The 18,560-nt window shown below is 46.7% G+C and overlaps 1 protein-coding gene across 3 annotated transcripts in view; it reads right to left on the bottom strand.

Moving 5' to 3' along the window:
* enox1 (ecto-NOX disulfide-thiol exchanger 1) overlaps positions 1 to 18,560 on the bottom strand; it is a 196,568-nt gene that overhangs the window by 135,354 nt on the left and 42,654 nt on the right. For all 3 annotated transcript variants that reach the window (XM_033032888.1, XM_033032887.1, XM_033032886.1), the window contains 3 exons: positions 12,332 to 12,454; positions 5,005 to 5,178; positions 1,909 to 2,115 (listed from right to left, as the gene is read on the bottom strand). In XM_033032888.1, coding sequence (XP_032888779.1) covers positions 1,909 to 2,115; positions 5,005 to 5,178; positions 12,332 to 12,454 — 504 coding nt within the window. The remainder of the gene's footprint in view (positions 1 to 1,908; positions 2,116 to 5,004; positions 5,179 to 12,331; positions 12,455 to 18,560) is intronic.

Below are 18,560 nucleotides of genomic sequence, written 5' to 3' on the forward strand. Positions count from 1 at the left end.
ACATAAATAATCTGCCGGAAATAGCAGGGGACCGCGGGTCAAAGGAGTTGGAGGAATTGAGTGAAATCCAGGTTAGCCGGGAAGTGGTGTTGGGTAAATTAAATGGATTAAAGGCCGATAAATCCCCAGGGCCAGATAGGCTGCATCCCAGAGTACTTAAGGAAGTAGCTCCAGAAATAGTGGATGCATTAGTAATAATCTTTCAAAACTCTTTAGATTCTGGAGTAGTTCCTGAGGATTGGCGGGTAGCAAACGTAACCCCACTTTTTAAGAAGGGAGGGAGAGAGAAAACGGGGAATTACAGACCAGTTAGTCTAACATCGGTAGTGGGGAAACTGCTAGAGTCAGTTATTAAAGATGGGATAGCAGCACATTTGGAAAGTGGTGAAATCATTGGACAAAGTCAGCATGGATTTACAAAAGGTAAATCATGTCTGACGAATCTTATAGAATTTTTCGAGGATGTAACTAGTAGCGTGGATAGGGGAGAACCAGTGGATGTGGTGTATCTGGACTTCCAGAAGGCTTTCGACAAGGTCCCACATAAGAGATTAGTTTACAAACTTAAAGCACACGGCATTGGGGGTTCAGTATTGATGTGGATAGAGAACTGGCTGGCAAACAGGAAGCAAAGAGTAGGAGTAAACGGGTCCTTTTCACAATGGCAGGCAGTGACTAGTGGGGTACCGCAAGGCTCAGTGCTGGGACCCCAGCTATTTACAATATATATTAATGATCTGGATGAGGGAATTGAAGGCAATATCTCCAAGTTTGCGGATGACACTAAGCTGGGGGGCAGTGTTAGCTGTGAGGAGGATGCTAGGAGACTGCAAGGTGACTTGGATAGGCTGGGTGAGTGGGCAAATGTTTGGCAGATGCAGTATAATGTGGATAAATGTGGGGTTATCCATTTTGGTGGCAAAAACAGGAAAGCAGACTATTATCTAAATGGTGGCCGACTAGGAAAAGGGGAGATGCAGCGAGACCTGGGTGTCATGGTACACCAGTCATTGAAAGTGGGCATGCAGGTGCAGCAGGCAGTGAAGAAAGCGAATGGTATGTTAGCTTTCATAGCAAAAGGATTTGAGTATAGGAGCAGGGAGGTTCTACTGCAGTTGTACAGGGTCTTGGTGAGACCACACCTGGAGTATTGCGTACAGTTTTGGTCTCCAAATCTGAGGAAGGACATTATTGCCATAGAGGGAGTGCAGAGAAGGTTCACCAGACTGATTCCTGGGATGTCAGGACTGTCTTATGAAGAAAGACTGGATAGACTTGGTTTATACTCTCTAGAATTTAGGAGATTGAGAGGGGATCTTATAGAAACTTACAAAATTCTTAAGGGGTTGGACAGGCTAGATGCAGGAAGATTGCTCCCGATGTTGGGGAAGTCCAGGACAAGGGGTCACAGCTTAAGGATAAGGGGGAAATCCTTTAAAACCGAGATGAGAAGAACTTTTTTCACACAGAGAGTGGTGAATCTCTGGAACTCTCTGCCACAGAGGGTAGTCAAGGCCAGTTCATTGGCTATATTTAAGAGGGAGTTAGATGTGGCCCTTGTGGCTAAGGGGATCAGAGGGTATGGAGAGAAGGCAGGTACGGGATACTGAGTTGGATGATCAGCCATGATCATATTGAATGGCGGTGCAGGCTCGAAGGGCCGAATGGCCTACTCCTGCACCTAATTTCTATGTTTCTATGTTTCTAAATGGCCTCCCCCTTATTTTTAAACTGTGACCCCATCGTTCTGGACTCCCCCAACATGGGGAACAATTTTCCTGCCGTCGATGAGCTGATTGTGCTGAGCTATCTACCCAGTGGCAGCATTAAACCATTGCAGAGAGCGTTCCTCAGGCTGCGTCAATGGGGCGGTCCTACAGCGCGCTCAGTGAAGGAAGAGACAGGCACCTGACAAGTAGATGGCTTTGTCCACCATAAACTCCTCAGCAAAGCGGATGTGGCAGAAGTTCTTCTTGCTCTTGCGGAGTGCTGTGATGGCGCCACATTGCTCGAAAACCTCGCGGATGATTTCCTCGGCGGCGTTCTCTGGCAGGCCTCCCACAAACACCGTCTTGCAGCCGGGCGGGCGGTCGCGGGTAGCCGGAGGGGGCAGGTCTGCGGAACACAACACCCACAACATCACACGAGTCGAGGTGTCAGAGGTTATGGGGAGAAGGCAGGAGAATGGGGTTAGGAGGGAGAGATAGATCAGCCGTGATTGAATGGCGGAGTAGACTTGATGGGCCAGGTGGCCTAATTCTACTCCTATTCCTTATGACCTTGACCTGCTTCCTGCAGGCAGCGTTCCACACTGTATCACACAATCCCTGCAAAGTGAAGCTGGGTCGTCTAATGAGGCTGAACCTCTCTCTGTCTGTCCCTGTTACTTTCCCATATGTGGTGGATCTCAGGCTCCGACAGGCAAAATAAAACTTCAGGAAACGTTGAGCAGAATACTTTCCATTTCTCTCTCTATTATCCATCAAGAGTGTACACTGCCAGTGTGTAATCTTCAACCATACTGATCTAGGGCCCTCCTCAACACTCAAAACTTGAAAATCAGGCTGCTCTTTGCCATGGGTGTGCAATCCCTTTGCACCTCCGTCCCTCATTAGAATGGGCTGGGAACCGTACACTCCCTCCTTGAGCACAGGCCCAACCAGCCTTCACTCACGCACTATTCACCTCGCCAAACTTGTTCTCACTTTGAACAAATACTCCTTCACCTGCACTCACTTCCTCCATATCTATTTGCCCAAGCTATGCCTGAGGTTTGTTTGGAATTTATTTGCCCAAGCTATTTTTGAGGTTTATGTGGAATGGTCTTTGTTTCAATCCAACCTGGGTTTACCTCAAAACCTTTCTGGTACATGGATTTCTGCATTGTCCACTATGCCTTCATATCACATGGTCAATCTCTGACTCTTGCTTTTCTGGATTTCTCTCTATCTCAGGAGATAGGCTAACAACTGACATCCATTAGTGCTGATGAAGGGTCTTTGATCGGACATGTCAATTCTCATGTTCATAAGTGATAGGACCAGAATTAGGCCATTCACCCATCACGTCTACTCTACTCTTCTATCAATGCTGATCTATCTCTCTCCTAATCCCCATTCTCTTGGCTTCTCCCCATAACCCCTGACAACCGTACTAATCAAGAAGCTATCAATATCTGCCTTAAAAATATCCATTGACTTGGTCCCCAAAGCCTTCTGTGGCAATTAATTCCACAGATTCGCCACCCTCTGACTAAAGAAATTCCTCATCTCCTTCCTAAAGGTATGTCCTTTTATTCTAAGACTGTGGCCTCTGGTCCCATACTCTCCCACTAGTGGAATCATCCTCTCCACATCCACTCTATCTAGACCTATCGCTATTCGAATCCTTGCTATGAATTCTATTTCTCTTCCCTCCGATGCAGTGTGACCTGCAGAGCATTTCCAGCATTTGCCCGTTTTTATTATAGTTAAAGCCTGCCTGTTATGAATCACTACTGGTACAAAGGACATCTTAACATATTGTGAACGAGCAGCTGCCATAATTAGCCATGAAGCAAACACCATATGATTCTGCATTTCCACTCTTAGTTCACCGGGTAATCCACCGGGTGGCGCCAGCGATGGCTGCCTCGCCAATAGTCTGTCTGTCCTTTCCTCCTTTGTGTTTTAATAGTATGTGTTAAATGTATGTTTTTAGTGTTCTTTAGCTTGTATAATGTGGGGGGTGGGGTTGGGGGAAACTTTTTCTAATCGACGGAGATGCAATTTTTTTCCGTATTGTATCTCCGTCCGCACTGCGGCCTAACAACTCGAGGAGTTGGCGGCCTTTGCTGGAGACCAACTTTTGAGAGCTTCACCGCGAGTGCCTACGGGACTTTAACATCGCGGAGCCCACAATCCCTTTGTCAGGGATCGGCCTCAGAGCTCCATCCATGGGTGCTTGCAGACTTTAACATCACGGAGCCCACGGTCTCTGGTCAGAGACCGACATCGGGAACTCCAAGCCGCGGGAGTTTTGACCGCCCCAACGCGGGAGCTTCGACTGCCGGCTCCAGGAGCTTTGATTGCCCCAAAGGATGGTTCGAGTGCCCCGACCGCAGGAGAAATAAAGAGGAAGAAGCTTGGATTTTTTTGCCTTCCATCATAATGAGGAATGTGTGGAATCCGCTGTGGTGGATGTTTATGTTAACTTTTATGTAGTTGTGTGTCTTGTTGCTTTTTTTTCGTATGGCACTGGGCTGCCCATGGGGGAACCCCATGTCTGTGCCAATTAACCATATATTTAAATATTACCGCAATCCAGCGATCACAAGTTCGGACTTCTGGTTGTGTGCTCCACATTGCCAGCTCTACATGATGTGGGAAGACACTGACTAATGTGCTCTTTGCATAGGTTATGCTAACTTTACCAGTCAGTGTTTACTGACCTTCAGATCCTTCTTCTTAGAGAATAAAATCTTGCTATTTCCATCTGATTGTTCCACACTTAAACTCCACACTCAAGCTCCTAACGCAAGCTGTTAGGGATGTCCCCAGCTGTCCCCATTGTGCGATGAATGCCCCTCTCCCGTCCCCACTGCTCTACGAATACCCCTCTCCTGTTCCCATTGCTGCTATGTGAATAATCCCCTCTCGCCCCCATTGCGGTTAGGAATGGCTGCTCTTTGGAGAGAGACGGGGTGACGCTGCCACTGGTCAGTCAGCTCAGCTGCTGATCTGCTGCCCAGCCAGTCAATGGATGACGACCAAAACCTTCCTGCCTGCAGAGCCCCAGCCACACACGGGGAATTTACCCAATGAGCAGGAGAGCTGTGCGTCCTTCCTGAGAACAACACATAGTGTGGACTCACAGCCCTTCCAACACCAACCTGCCGTTCCTACAAGACAAAGACAATAGTCAACGCACCCCACAGCCACGTGCAACTTGTCCCCCTTCCCCCAAGACCGCACCTCGCCCCCACAGAACCTTTGCCGCATTCGCGATCCCACCCCTCACACTCACTTGGGTTTGCAGGGAACAGGGTGCAGCTGGCACAGTGGATGATTTCCTTCATTACTGGCAGCCCCTGGGGGCCGGCTGGTCGCAATAAACCTATGCCGGTCATCGTGGGGTTGACCGGGGCCATCCCCGCCATGAGCCCCAGGCTGTGTTCGAACGCAGGCACGCAGATGGGATCTGTGAACACAAATACACTGTTACCGCTGTCCTGCTGCAGATACGTTTCGCCTCTTGCAAAACACCGCCTTCTAGCACAGTGGCACATTGGTGGGTTGCTGCCTTACCGCGCCAGAGTCCCGGGTTCAATCCTGGCTACGGGTGCTGTCTGTACGGAGTTTGTACTGTACATTCTCCCTGAGACTGCGTGAGTTTTCTCCAGGTGCTCCGGTTTCCTCCCACACTCCAAAGACGGACAGGTTTGTAGGTAAATTGACCGATAAAATTGTATATTGTCCCTAGTGTATAGGATAGTGCACGCGTATGGGGATCGCTGGTCTTGTGTGCCGAAGGGCCTGTTTCCGCGATGCATCTCAAAAGTAAAGACCACCCCCAACCCTTACTCCGATTATCCAAAGATCTTCAGGGCTCTGGTGTGCCAAGCAGTGTCTGTCCCCTGCAACCGGTTAGTCTTTCCAGCCGCCTGCCACTTTTGCAGGCTGGAAGAGTCTGTGTACCACATGTATATGGAGTGTGTGAGCTTGCAGCCCGTTTCATTATCTAAAGGAGCTGTTCCTTGCCTTCTGGCTGCATTTCGTGACACCATGGACACGTGGTCTCAGCCTGAACAACGGCCTGTTTCAGAAATTCATCGGAGGTTTGGTGAGACAGCTTTGTTTATTACTAGACCAAGTGCAGACCCGTTGGGTCTGCTCCCCCAATGCAGCCGTCCCCTACCCGTAGCCCCCACGTAGCTCCCGCAGTCAGTAATGCGGCTGTTTTTAAATGGCGTCTTTGAGGTGAGAGGCGGGCGCCAGCAGCCGTTATGGTCGCTGGCCAGCAGGAGGCGACAAAATGTGGGAGTCGGGGGGGCAGAAGGATTTTATTAAAAATGTGTACATAAACACGACAAAATTTAATGAGGAGTGGATACTTGGAATGAAAAGTGAAATCTCTACCGAAATGGAAAAAATGTCGGCATTTCTGGGTCTGGCGTTGGCGTTGCAATTAATCAAAGGCTGGCAACCACAAGTCAGGCAGAAACACAGCCAGGCAGCAGCCAGCCAGCCAGCCAGCAGCCACAGAGTTTTAATATTATACTAGACCAAGTGCAGACCCGTTGGGTCTGCTCCCCCAACGCAGCCGTTCCCTACCCCTAGCCCCCATGGGAGACATGGTCCTCCAACTCAAGCGGCTCAGGAATCAGCAGTGCGACTGTTTTTAAATGGCGTCTTTGAGGCGGCGAGATGCGGGCGCCATCAGCCGTTAGGAGGCGACAAAATGATGAGTGGGGGGGGGGGGGGGGGGGGGGGACGACGAAATTTAATGAGGAGTGGATACTTGGAATGAAAAGTGAAATCTCTACCGAAATGGAAAAAAAGTCGGCATTTCTGGGTCTGACGTTGGCGTAGCAACAGATCAAAGGCTGGCAGCCACAAGTCAGAAACACACACAGCCAACCAGCCAGCAGCCACACAGTTTTAATATTATATAGATAGATAGATTATTGTCAAATGTACCGAGGTTCAGTGAAAAGCTTTTTTGTTGTGTGTTAACAGAGCTGGAGTGGTGATCAGTCCACATGCCTTTGTGTGAACCTACTGACTGCCTCGGACAAGTCCATGTTCATTCAGCGATGAGGAATTCTCCCTCACTCCAGATAGCGGACAATGTACATTGCAACTGATCTTAGCCCCCCCCATCAGCCTCACCCAGGTATAATCCTGAACATTGGGCGGTGTCTGTGTGGAGTTTGCACGCTCTCCCTGACATGTGCGAGTTTGTAGATTAATTGGATGCTGTAAATTGGACCTCACCCCCTGTATAGGTGAATAGGAGAATTATGGAGAGAATAACAAGAATAACAATAATTTGTGAGCCAGCATAGAAGTGATGGGCCAAATGACCTCCTTCTATGTGGTAAGGAAGTACAGAAGTATGTAGCGTGAGAATCCACTTGAAAAGCATTGATCCATAATTGGTTTCATCTTGGAGAGATCTTTTTTAACAGCCTCAAGACCAATGTTACCCAACGCGATTTCCAGCACAATAATTTATGGTGCAATAGTCCAACATGTGTGGCCACAAAATAAGTCAAGCTGTTCCTGACATTGTATTCTGCTGACATTGCATCGTAAGAGGCAGATGTCACCACAAGTGAGTGTAGCTTAATTGCAGACATGGATCATGTTCAGATTAATGGCAGGGAACGCCTCCGTGTTTGGAGAACAGGGACTCAAGTAGGACACGATGCATCTTGGAGGCTTTCGACAGATTTGGTCAGCAGTCGCAGCCCATCTGGAACTGGGCAAACAATTCTTGGCTCAGGGACTCGGGAAGGACATGCTGTCCTTAGACAGGTTCACTGGGAGTGCAACGACAACTCACTGATTCCAGGAATGGCGGGTTAATGTTGAGCAGACTGGAGCCATTTGCTCTGGAGTTTGGAGCAATGAGAGATACAATGGAAATTGGAAAATATTTGGAAGATGTAGGAGGATGTATTTATGGGGCAAGCCTTCGAGCAAGAGATAGGATTGAGGACAGGAGACATTTCTTCTCGCAGTGTATGATGAACCTTTGGAATTCCCTATCCCTGGGACTGTGCAGGATCAGTCAAACCAGAGAAAGATACATTTCTGGCCAATGGTTAGTGCAGGAAAATGTTGCTGAAGTCAACATTCAGCCATGATCGTAGTGAATGGGGGAGCAGGTTTGGAGGGCTGAATGCTATTAACATTGGTCCTGACGTCTCCGGCCACCCCCCTGGACAGGAGCTGAGAGACGTCAGGACCACCAGAAGCCGCTCCCCGATGGGCCGCTACGGCGACAAGTGACAGTTCGCCCACAGCCCGAGCTGCGCCCCCTCATCAGGACACCGACCCCCAGGCCCACTGCAAGCACGGAGATCCCAGATCAGCAACTCCAGCCCAGCCCCGCTCCAACTCCAGAGGAACACGCAGAAACTAGGGGCAGAAACTGATGGTGTGCAAGGTATGACTGTTCTTGCGGTGGCGCAGCTCGGGCTGTGGGCGAACTGCCACTTGTCGCCGTAGCGGCCCATCGGGGCGCGGATTCCTCTGGAGTTGGAGGGACAGGGAGACACAGCGGCTTTTGAGAATGGTGGGCAATCACTTCCAAAGTTCTGCCCACACAGTCAGTACACCTCTCCTACACTTGTCTCCCGCACTAAGATCATCTCGCAGCGAATGATCCCAGCCTAACCCTCCCTATTCTCTCCTATTCTGCAAGAAAAAACTACATTGAAGACTCAAACTCGCGATCGAGTAACTGCCGGGATCGAGGCGCAAACTCGTGACCTTGCGGATATGAGCCGAGCACTCTACCACTGAGCCAGCCGTTAAAATCTACGCTAAAAATCTTCCATTCCGAAAGCCGAAAAATTCCGAATTACGAAAAGTGTCTGGTCCCAAGGCTTCGGATAAAAGGTTGTGCACCTGTACCACTATTAGTTAAGAAGGCAATATTTTTTTAACCTTTATTGCAAAGGAATTAGAGTTTAAGAATAGGGTGGCTTTGCTGCAGTTGTGCAGGATTTTGGTGAGACCACACCTGGAGTAATGCACACAGTTTAGACCCCCTTACCTATAAATTGATATAATAGCACTGGAGGCAGTCAAAACAAGTTACCAGACTGATTCCAAGGATGAGGGGGCTGTCTGTCAAGGGAGGCTAGAAAGTTTGCATCAGTAGTCCTTGGGGTTTAGAAAGATGAGAAATGACCTTATCCAAACACACAAGATCGCATGAGGGCTTGACAGGATAGATGTTGAGAATATTTCACTCGTGCGAAAGGGGACAGTTACTTTCTTTCTCTCAGATGGTAGTGAATATCAAGAATTCACTGCATCCTGAGGGTGGTGGAGGCCAGATCTTTGGACACATTTAAGGTGGAGATAGATAAATATGTAAAAGATTGAGAAATTGAGGGCAATGGGGAACTGATACAGAGGAGGAGATGAGATCAGCATAGATGAGTTATTAGCAAGCTGAATGGTGGGACAGGTTTGTAGGGGTAATCTAAATCTCCAGCCAGGATCTAAAGTGGTTACAAATCACTCCGATGAGATTTTAGTAAAACATGTTTCTTGGTATTTTCCTGCTTGTGCTCATTATGACTCATGTGAGCCCCTGTGAACGAGTTCCTGAAAGCAATTTCGCAGCTTGTGTGCCTCAGACGGTACAGTGCCAATTTAAACTCAGGTACTGGAAATAAAATGGGACCAATGCAACACAGCTTTGAGTAAAAAATAAGTTTGTGTGAAATCCCAGACCATGTGTGCGACTGCATTAACCATACGTGTTCTGCATTTTACTTAACTACTTCCATAACCTCCTCAAATAGTTTTGGCTGTATTGCAAATGATACACAACACCATGCATCTGTGCACTGATGCTCCCTTGCTTTTCTTTGCAGTCTACAACCTGGGGAGGATAGCAAAGAGTGGAAAATAGCCAATGTGATTCCCTTGTTCAAAAAGTAATAAAGGAAGAAGGCAGGGAATTATATGTCAGTTAGTTTAATACCTATTGTTGGTAAGATGCCAGAGTCAATTGTCAAAGAGAAAATATCTGATCATTTCGGAAATTTAATCAAAGCAAGTCAACATGGCTTCATAAAAGGTAAATCGTGTTTGACAAATTGACTGAGTTGGAACAGTTGCCAGACTGGAGGGGTATGTATCTAGTGGAGTATCTCAGGGATCCCTGTTAATGATACAAAAATAAATGATGAGGACATTGTGATTCTGCAATGGGAAACAGATATATTGAATGATGGGGCAAAACATTGACAGATGTATTTTAACGTGGAGATGCGCCAGATCATGCACAAAGACATGGTATTATCTCAAAGGTTTGAAACTGCAAGTGAAGTTCAAAGAGATCTGGATGTTTTACTGCAGCGATTACAAAGGAATAGAAAACAGGTACCACAATTAGTTAAGAAGGCAATGTTTTTTTTACCTTTATTGCAAAGGAATTAGAGTTTAAGAATAGGGCGGCTTTGCTGCAGTTGCGCAGGATTTTGGTGAGACCACACCTGGAGTAATGCACACAGTTTAGACCCCCTTACCTAAAAATTGATATAATAGCACTGGAGGCAGTCAAAACAAGTTACCAGACTGATTCCAAGGATGAGGGGGCTGTCTATCAAGGGAGGCTAGAAAGTTTGCATCCGTATTCCTTGGGGTTTAGAAAGACGAGGAATGACCTTATCCAAACACACAAGATCACATGAGGGCTTGACAGGGTAGATGTTGAGAATTTTTCTCTCGTGCGAAAGGGTACAGTTACTTTCCTTCTCTCAGATGGTAGTGAATATCGAGAATTCACTGCATCCTGAGGGTGGTGGAGGCCAGATCTTTGGACACATTTAAGGTGGAGATAGATAAATATGTAAAAGATTGAGAAATTGAGGGCAATGGGGAACTGATACGGAGGAGGAGATGAGACCAACATAGATCAGCTATTAGCAAGCTGAATGGTAGGACAGGTTTGTAGGAGTAATCTGCTCCTGCTCCTACTTTATTGTGTTCTCGAGTTTTCTGAATGTTTAAAGCAGCAGAGATGTAGATGAGATGTTAGGAGAGTTCCCTGATAACAACAGAAGGGACGTAGATGAGCCTGTTAGGAGTGTCCCCTGCTGACTCACTGGTCAGTACTCAATGAGACCATTCATGGTTCTCACACTTATTAACTGCAGAATGCCATGCCTCTTCTAGTTCTCAAGGATGGTTGTTGACCTGAAACCTTGGGCTCCAACATTCACTGCTGCTATCCAGGATACAGTTTAATAATGGAGACTAGCTAGAGACATGTCTCCTGTGAGTCTGTCTGCTCCCTGTTGCCCAATATCCATTGACAACGGAGATGGGTGGGGCATTTCAGACATGAAAGATCACATCTCCAATGGGACATGGACAGGGTGGGCCTGGGTTTGAGCTTTTAAATATTTTAATTTTTCCATCGGAGCCAAACTCAGCCCTTTCTGGATGTGAAAGCTCCCACCCCAAGCTTTCTCTTGCACAGTTGCTGCTCAATGTTTCCAGCATTCTCCACTTTTATTTGAGGTTTCTAACACCCCACTGTGTGTTGCTTCGGACTCATTTCAAGCTGACTGATTCTTGCCCCGGATGCCACAGTAGCTGAGGCTATGAGAGGGACTGGGACACGTACAATATCTGCATCTGAACCAGTTCCCAGTTTACTCTGGCTAACCCGTTGTGAAGCTCATTTGATCAAGACCCATGACATAACATGACCAATGACCCACCAAACCCCTCGCAGAGTTTCCCTTAATCTGCACAGCCCGAACCAGATCATCTTCCCATTCCCACACTGACCTCTGTCCTAGAGAAACATAGAAAGTATGTGCAGGAGTAGGCCATTCGGCCCTTAGAGCTAGCACAGGCATTCAATATGATCATGGCTGATCATCAAGAATCAGTTCCCTGTTCCTCCTTTTTCCTCATATCCCTTGATTCCGTAAGCCCTAAGAGCTCTATCTAACTCTCCCTTGACTACATCCAGTGAATTGGCCTCCACTGCCTTCTGTGGCAGAGAATTCCACAGATTCACAACTCTCTGGGTGAAAAAAAAAAAATAGGTTCCCCCATTGTCAGAGCGAGGCTAAATGCAAATTGGAGGAACAGCATCTTATATTTCGCTTGGGCAGCTGACAGCTCGGGGGCATTAATATTGATTTCTCTAACTTCAAGTAACCCCGGACCTCCCTCTCTCTCTCTCTCTCTCTCTCTCTATTCCACCCCTACCCAAGTCACACCAGCTTCTCAGTTTCACCCAACAAACAGCTAACAACGGCCCATTTCCTTTATCATCGTTACCTTTTTGCATATCTTTCATTCATTGTTCTTTATCTCTCTATGCCATCGTCTATATCTCTCGTTCTCCTTTCCCAACTAGTCTGAAGAAGGGTCTCGACCCGAAACGTCACCCATTCCTTCTCTCCGGAGATGTTGCCTGCCCCGCTGAGTTACTCCAGCTTTTTGCGTCTATCTTCGGTTTAAACTAGCATCTGCAGTTCCTTCCTACACAAGACAGCGGATTACCAGGAGACCTCACAGCTTTGTGTCTAAGTGCAGAAGGGTCTGAATACGGAGTTCCACAATAAAGCCATCTAAACCATGCTTACCTGATACCAGTGGCATCGGCGAGATCCCCAAGTTGTTCATGGCTGTGGCCCAAGCAGTCGTGTCAGTGATGGACATGCTTATCTGGCTGGGTCCTAAGACTATGCCTTCCAAGCCTTCTGTTCCTGCAAATAGAAAGGAGGCTGTTTAATTGTGTTCCCCCTGGATCTGGGATTGTCTATAGGAAGCGGTGAGAGGAGAGTGGACCTCTTCTCTGGCTGCCCCCTATGTCAGTGTGTTTCACTCCCATCCTTGGAACAGGCCCTTGTGAAGATAAGGTTGCCAGGAAGATGGTGTTGGTGGGTGGCTCAACGGCAGGTTAACCAGGTCATAGGCAGAAGATCATGGGTTCAGTCTTCACTCCAGGGTGTGCACAACACAGATTAGTTCCTCTGCCCGCTACTGAAGAGGTCTCTAAATTCCAGTGAGGTGTTAGACCAAACTCCATCTGCTCTATCCAAGGCACCAACAAGTTATTACTGAAGTCATTTCCTCATTATTCTGAAGTTCTTCCTCAAATCTTCATCAACACTTACCCCACAAGTAATGCCAGTACCTGCTCATTACTGTTTTTTTGGGAACTTGCAAGCTGGTTGCTGCATTTCCAACCCAATGCCAATACCACAGCTGAACATGCTTTAAGCCTTTGAATCAACTCAAGAGAGGGACAATATATAATCAGAGGAACTAAGTCCTGTGTAACCGAGTGATAATATCTGGGTGGAGTTGATGGGAATACAGACAAAATAAAATAGGGTTAATGGTGGGTGGAGTGTAAATGGGTTGGTTGATGGTTAGCATGGACATAGTGGGCCAAATGGCCTGTTTCCATGTTGTATGCTTCTATATCTAAGCAGGACCCAATGGCCAACATTGAAATGAGGGAGGTACACAAAAATGCTGGAGAAACTCAGCGGGTGCAGCAGCATCTATGGAGCGAAGGAAATAGGCAACGTTTCGGGCCGAAACCCTTCTTCAGACGAGGGAAGCTGGCAGAGGGATGGCAGAGCAGTTGGCATTGTGTGGGTTGATATGGCTGCGTAATATGTGCTGGCATATGCATGCAAATACGCAAACTTGAGTTTTGTGGGGATTGACGATTAACAAAACAGGACCCCAGACTCTGCAAGTACCAATAACCTGATGCGCATGAACTATCTGGGAGCATGGATGAAGCTCGATACGTGCCAGTAAGTAGCAGAGACCAGCTCAGCAGCAATAGGACTGGATAGTTCTTGGTCTCAGCTGCAATTTCCCAGAACATTTAAAACACCAAACAAAAAACCTGCTCAAGATATTCAATGACCCCTCTTCCATTACTCTTCAAGAGAAGAAATACCTCAATCGCTGAGCTAAATGGGAAACCTCTTATTCTGAAAATACACCCCCATGTCTCTGTCTAAGGGGAAACATCTTTGCACCCTGTCATTCTCCCCCACAGAACCCCATGCATTTCAATAAGTTCCAGTGAGCACAGTGTGATCCCAATGTGTTCATCCTTGCTTCACACACCAACCCCTTCATCCTTAGCAGTAACATGGGGAAGCTACTCGAATTAGCCTTCAGTGCAACATGTATCTCCCTACATATGCAATGCACCTAATACTCTAGGTGTGGTCTCACTAATGCCATGCACACCAGTAGCAGGACTCTCCTACTTTTATACCATCCCCATTTTTATACAGGGCTCTGTTCCTTTTCCCTGCCTCATTGTTTGCTATGGATTATTTGTTGGATGCTAACTTTGCATTTCAAGGTCACTCCAAGTCCGCCTGTACTTCAGCATTCTCGCCACTCAAACAATATTCTGCTTATCCATTCCTTCCAAAATGTGGAATCTCACATTTTCCCAACATGACACTCCAGCTACCACAAGCCTGCCCTCTCACTTAACCTATGTCCCTTTGCAGACGTCACAGATTCTTTCCCAGACATTTGCAATGTCGGTAAATTTGATTATGAAACATTTAGTCCCTGCATCCGATCCATTAACACAATTTAACATAGTTGAGCCTTGGCATGGATCCTGTTGCCTCTTAATTGTTCCAGCTTGCCAATTTGGAAATGATCTGCCTTTCCTGACTCTACACATGTTAATCAGTCACCACTCTGTCCATATGTTATTAACTCCATGAGCCCTTCCCTTTTGCTCACCTTTTTTCATTGTAAAGCTGGGGGAAAGCACAAGAGTATGACTTGGAATGTGCAGGAAAGATCGGCTTACACCCCAGTGGTATGAACATTGACTTCTCTAACTTCAAGTAGCCCTTCCTTTTCCTCTCTCCATCCCCTCCCCATTTCCCAGTTCTCCTACCAGTCTTACTGTCTCCGACTACAGCTGAATGGCCTCCTTCCATAATGTCCCAAACTACAAGTATTTATACGTAAAGTTAGTACATTGTGAATATCCAAATGCTGTCAGGGGAAAGGTGGAGAGGGATGTATGGATTTGATTAAATACACAGAGAACTGTTACTAGTGAAATCAAGAGTGCAGGATAGGAGGAACATAAAATGACTGGAAAATGGGTCATGGGCAAACTAATGGGGCTGAAAGGAAAGAACTTAATCCTGTATGTTGAGAATCCAGATTGAAACAAAAGCATGCTGAGGCCAGACAGCATCTGTGGAGAGAGAAATCAAGTTAATGCAGAAAAAGGAACTTTAAAATGCTGGTTTACAAATAAAGACACAAGGTGCTGGAGTAACTCAGCATCTCAGGGGAACATGGATTGGAACGTGGATGGAACATGGAGAGATCTCCAGAGATGCTGCCTGACCCATTGAGTTACTCCAGCACTTTGTGTCTGTTTTTAAATCAAGCTAATGTTTCAGGTCATCATGATCGATCATCAGATGTAGGAAAAGCGATAAATCACACCTGGTTTACAAGGGAGAGGAGAGCAGTTACGGTGCAAAAAGATCAGATCAAATTGGATTGGATTATTATCATGTACGGCAGGGTGCAATGCCGTAAATTCTTTGTTTGCATGAAATGCACGGAGTAGAGAGCACACATGATCATGATGGATACAATGTATTTGCAACAATGTAGGGGGTCCAAGGGAAGTGGCGGTGCTAATCATGGTGGAGCTGGCGAAGGGTGGGTTGTGAAGGCTTGTTAATCGCAACTGATCTAACTGAAGATGTAGTAGATAAAATAAGAGGTATATGAATGGTAGAAAGAGAAAGATAATAGTGAAAAATAAGACATTTGAACCCTGAGACAAAACCCCCAGTGTAGAGCGGGCAGCAGGTTACAAATATTTCTCTGAAGTCTCTTTCCATTTTTTATTTTCCCACTTTTAGTTCCTCACTCTTATCCTCTAATGACAAATGATTGTCTTAGAGTATCCCTTCCTTTTATTCAATTCTAGAAGTGCTTACTGTATTATTTTATATTTCATGCTTGTTTCCCCTCAAACTATCTTCCAGAGATGCTGCCTGACCCGCTGAGTGTCTCCAGCAATTGTTGTCTTTCCTCAGTCAGCAGTGTTTGCTTTCTCAATGAGATTTTTGTGCAATACATTGCAAAAGTAGTTTATTAATCTGCTGCAACGCCAGCACTTAGGGAAGTAATGCATGGTGCACACAGGGGGTAAACTGTTTACTTTGTTCCCTCTAGCCAACACATGCTCTTTATTCTAAAGCCAATAAATGATGGAAACATTTTTTAATTCCAGATTTCTAGCAACTACGGAATCATGTTTCTGATTTTCTTGCTCATTATTGCTCATAAGGCATGTGGCTTCCCCGGGAGAGTGGCGGAACGGATTCTGGCAGGAGACCCACACTCTCCACCTTTCCTGAGAACATGAGTTGCCTTGTGCAGCTGCAATAGAACATCTTAACTTGTGTACTCAATGCCTTTACCAATGAAGGCAAGCATGACAAATCCCTTCTTCACCACCCTGTCCAATTGTGTCGCCTTTTTCAGGGAACTATGTACCTGTACCCTGAGGATGCTCATGGTGGCGCAGGCAGCACCCGTAGTCTCCCGTTGTGCCACCGTGCTGCCCTGAATGAATTTATTACATTTATTCAGTATATATACCTTGATTCCGTTATCTCTGACACCCAGCCTGAAGAAGGGTGTCGACCCAAAATAGATCTCCTATTCCTTTTCTCCAGAGATGCTGTCTGACCCGCTGAGTTACTCCAGCATGTGAGGCTGGGAAAGCACATCTCGGACCCGCAAACGCTCAGCATAGGAGCACCGCAAGGCTGCGTACTCTCTCCTCTCCTCTACTCTCTCTACACCAACGATTGCACCTCCACAGACACCTCTGTCAAGCTTCTCAAGTTTGCGGACGACACAACCCTGATTGGACTGATCCAGGATGGGGAGGAATCTGGACAGACAGGAAGTGTCACAGCTGGCGTCCTGGTGCCGTCGCAACAACCTAGAGCTCAATGCTCTTAAGACAGTGGAATTGATTGTAGACTTTAGGAGAGCTCCCCCTCCCCTCACCCCACCCACCATCAACAACACCACAGTCACATCTGGGGAGTCTTTTAAGTTCCTGGGAACCATCATCTCCAAGGACCTTAAGTGGGGGGCTACCATCGACTCCACAGTCAAAAAGGCACAACAGAGGATGTACTTCTTACGGCAGCTGAGGAAGCACAATCTGCCACAGGCAATGATGGTCCAATTCTACACGGCCATCGTAGAGTCTGTTCTCACCTTCTCCATAATGGTCTTGTTTGGCTCAGCCACCAAGCACGACACCTGGAGGCTGCAGCGAACCGTCCAATCAGCAGAGAAGATTATTTGCTACAACCTTCCTTCCATTGATGAACTGTACACTGCAAGGGCCAGGAAGCGAGCGGGCAAGATCATCTCTGACCCCTCTCACCCTGGCCACAAACTTTTTGAATCACTTCCCTCTGGAAGGCGACTCCGGATTGTCAAAGCTGCCATAGCCAGACAAAAAAAGTTTTTATCCACGAGTAGTTGCTCTACACAACAGCCAAAAATCTGTAGCCTCCCTTTGATCTGGTATTTTGTTGGTTCACATACTTGATCAATGGTGTTTTATCATTAATGTTTTATTATTATTAATGTTTAGTGTTTCCTGAGTCATTCACTGTAACTGTCACTGTATGTCATGTTGTTACTTGTTGGCGGAGCACCAAGGCAAATTCCTTGTATGTGAATACTTGGCCAATATACTTAATTACTTTTTGTGTCTAACTTCTGTTTAAACAGGCATCTGCAGTTCCTTCCTACGCACTCTGGCTGATCACCATCCCCTTTCAGAATATCTTGCAATTGCTCCGAGACATTCTTGACACAATAACCAGGGAGGCCACAAACCAACATGGAGTCTCTTTTATAGCCACAGGAACACCACTCTGACTGTTATATGACAGAATTCCCTTACACTATCTTGCACAAGCTTTCACCTAGGGAGAGAGCTGATAATTCAGAATTATCTTTGTTCAGTCTAACTCACTACAGTAGGTTGTAGGAATGTTCACAACTCAGATATCATGAAAGCCAGACTTCCTCTGTGCAACCAGAACCCGACGTGCATCTGCCTTTGAGGCATAGGTTGAGACTGACCCACACTGACCCACTTTGAGCTACACTGCTGCTCTTCAATTCAACACAGGTCAAAGAACAGCAGACAGTAAACAATCAAAAAGCCAGCCGTTAGATTGATTGAGTGATCAAAATTGGCTATTCAAGTAGCCAAGAAAAAGAAGGCAAGGTGTAGCGGAGTGACCTGTGGGAGCAGCCTTGTTGGGAGAGAGGCCGTGGGGGGGGGGGGGGGGGGGTAAGTGTGATGCTTTGGCAAGGAGGCTGAGGGTGACATGGGGTAATGGTGTATTCTGTTATTTCTTGTGACTAATTACTGCGCTTTTTTTCCTCTTGGTTTTAGTGCAGTAGTGATGACAGGTAGAATCGTGCAATGTTCCTCCTGCAGGATGTGTGAAGAGAGGGAAACTTCTGGCGTCCCTGATGGCTACACTTGTGGGAATTGTGTCCAGGTTTGGCTCCTTGCGGACTGCTTTAGTGAACCGGAGCTGCAGCTGGGAGAACTGGGAGAACGAGAGCTTCATAGATAGGAGTTATAACGAGGTGGTCACGCCTAAGGTAGAGGTAGAGAGTAGGTGGGATACCACGAGGAAAGCTTGAGACTAATGACCTGTTTGTGGTTTATTCCAATGATTTGGATGAGAATGTAGAAGGATGACTAGTAAGTCTGCAGATGGCATTAAAGTG

This window comes from Amblyraja radiata, chromosome 14, assembly GCF_010909765.2.
Source record: "Amblyraja radiata isolate CabotCenter1 chromosome 14, sAmbRad1.1.pri, whole genome shotgun sequence".
Classification (NCBI taxonomy): Eukaryota; Metazoa; Chordata; class Chondrichthyes; order Rajiformes; family Rajidae; genus Amblyraja; species Amblyraja radiata.